Genomic DNA, 2,334 nt, shown 5'->3' with positions numbered 1-2,334 from the left:
CTGCCCAGCCACGACTGCCTCTTGACACCCAGGGAGTTGGACACTTGGTATACTAATGCCAAACTCTCACGTTTCCATCACCTTACTTGTCTGCACAAAACAGAAAAGAGGGAGAAGGAGAGAGAGTGGGTGTGGCAGTGGTGGGGGGAAAGAGGAAGAGAAAGGGAGGGAAGAAGACAGGAGAGAGAAAGAGAGAAAGAAAGGAAATAGTAGAAAATGGCCTCTATATTTTCACTCTCCAAATCTCAAGTACTTCCGAAAGGTAAAACTAATTTGGCATCTGGGACCTTCTGCATGGTAGGAAGCCAGCCTAGAAGGGAGTGGAACACAGACTGAACTATCAGAGCTACAGCGTCCGCCACAACATACCAAGGGCCTGGTCTATGTGCTGGGCAAGGCAGAGATCAGCTCTGTGAGCTGAGAGTTCAGTAAGACAGGTGAGGATTGAACACGTTAAAGTACCTGCTCCTCAGCCACCACAGAACTGCTAAGTCCATTGCCCAAATGAGGGTAATCATGTCTCCCTCTTGGTGCTGAGGGGTAAGTGCCTAATTGGTGCTTTCCTTCTCTCAATTCTGTAGAAGGTTAGGGCATGCATTTTGCATATTTATTATTTCTCACTCTCACTTTCCCTGTGTTCCTATTTCCTGATTTACTTTTTATCATCAAGTATTATGTATTTCTGCAAGGCATCTCCAATCTTCCTCCTTGAAAAAGGACAGACATAAATCAATCATTTGTCTATGTGGGCCCCCCGCGTCTACCCATTTACTCAAGAGGAGTTAGCCCACTCACCAGCTCCTATTATGTTTTGTTGGGTTCACAAATTTTAAACAGTATAAATATAAAAACAGAATTTTTCAATTCATTTCTGGTTTCACACTGGTAACCAAAAAAGTCTAGTGAGAGGATTAAAAGATGAGGGAAGAACATGTCCTTTGGAATAAAAAATTAATGTAACACTAGAGTATTCTAAGACAATTGGTTTTACTATTGTGGAACAATGCCAGACATAAAATGTATAATTAAGTGTGTTATTATTATAAGTTTGACTTGTTCTCTTTTCCCCGTCTCACCATTTAATTGGACACCACCACCACAATGAAAACGGGTCGCCTTAAAACCAATTTAAAACAGGTTGTTCAGGAGCAAAAATACAAAAAGAAAGTGTAGACTGAATGTATTACATTTTGGGCAAACAAAAACATTTGATTCATTCTGGCTCAAAAAGTCAGAGCATAGTGTTTATGGTTTTGAAAATTCACTGAAACTTTTTCACTGAACTGGTTTCTTTCTGATGCATTTTGTTGAGTTCTACCCATGACTGCCAAAGTAGCAGTCCTGGGATCAGAACCCACACACCATTAAAAAAAGACAGGTAAACCCAACAGTAGAGCCAGTTGCTGGTGTTGAGGTTGGGGCTCCTGGTGAGCCACTCTGGGAGGAAGGTCATCCAACAGCCGTACAGCTCACACACGCACAGGGTGATCTGCAGGAAATGCCTGTTGGAGAGAAAGAAGCCCGGGATGAACCACCAGCTTGGCACAGCGTGGCATCGTGAGTCGTGACATCTTGGCTGTAATGGCAGCATCAATAGTCTTTGCTATGGAAAACCGATCTGAAGTTGGGCCTCAGGTGTCGGGGTGGTGCTATTTTGATGGGGGCAAGTAAATCTAATTAATGAAGGCTCAATTCTTTCCTTAGACGAATAACACTGCCCTTTCTAGAAGATTATTCAGAGTTAAATAAGAACCCTCAGGGCTGTATGTACCCTGACCCATTCTTAGGAAAATTTTGTGAGGTCACATCTGACTTAGCACAGAGAGGCCTGACAGTGATCCTCACCAAAAGCCATTATATAAGGGGAGAGTGACTAATAACCCCTTTCTCAAACAGTGTAGCACAGAAGAAAGGAGATAATGAGGATAAAGGGCCAAGCCCTGGGCAAGTAAATGCTCAACAATGCAAATATTACAAATGTTTCAAATAATAAACACATGAGCACATGTATTAAGTTTGCAACCAAGGTCACGGAGTGAAAAATATGTCAAAGTACCAAGGAAAAATTGAATTTTTATTGCTAACTCTCTCTCTAAAATTGGGTGGGGAAGGAAGCTTTAAAGAAGACTTCTTCATTATAAGATGGTGGGAAATTGCATGCAGCTGTGCCTACTTGACATTGTTTTAGGATCATCTCAGGATAGCAATCTATTCACCCCAGGCCACTTTGTCCCTAAGGAAAGAAAAGGAAGGAAGGGAGGAGAGTTTAATAGTCTCTCAGAGCCTGAGTGATAGGATCGATAATTTTTTATCTTTCTTTTTTTTTTTTTTTTT

General features: G+C 41.7%; 1 protein-coding gene across 1 annotated transcript in view; it reads right to left on the bottom strand.

Annotated features, from left to right (window-relative positions):
* Positions 1–839: 839 nt before the first annotated feature.
* The window catches only part of EBPL (EBP like), a 30,419-nt gene continuing 28,924 nt past the window's right edge, over positions 840–2,334 (bottom strand). The window contains exon 4 of the mRNA XM_017535890.1: positions 840–1,502. Coding sequence (XP_017391379.1) covers positions 1,262–1,502 — 241 coding nt within the window. The 3' untranslated portion in view covers positions 840–1,261. The remainder of the gene's footprint in view (positions 1,503–2,334) is intronic.

The sequence above is a fragment of the Cebus imitator genome, unplaced genomic scaffold, assembly GCF_001604975.1.
Source record: "Cebus imitator isolate Cc_AM_T3 unplaced genomic scaffold, Cebus_imitator-1.0 Scaffold94, whole genome shotgun sequence".
Classification (NCBI taxonomy): domain Eukaryota; kingdom Metazoa; phylum Chordata; class Mammalia; order Primates; family Cebidae; genus Cebus; species Cebus imitator.
Note: the sequence above shows the minus strand (reverse complement) of the source record. Positions and strands in the feature narration are given on the sequence as shown.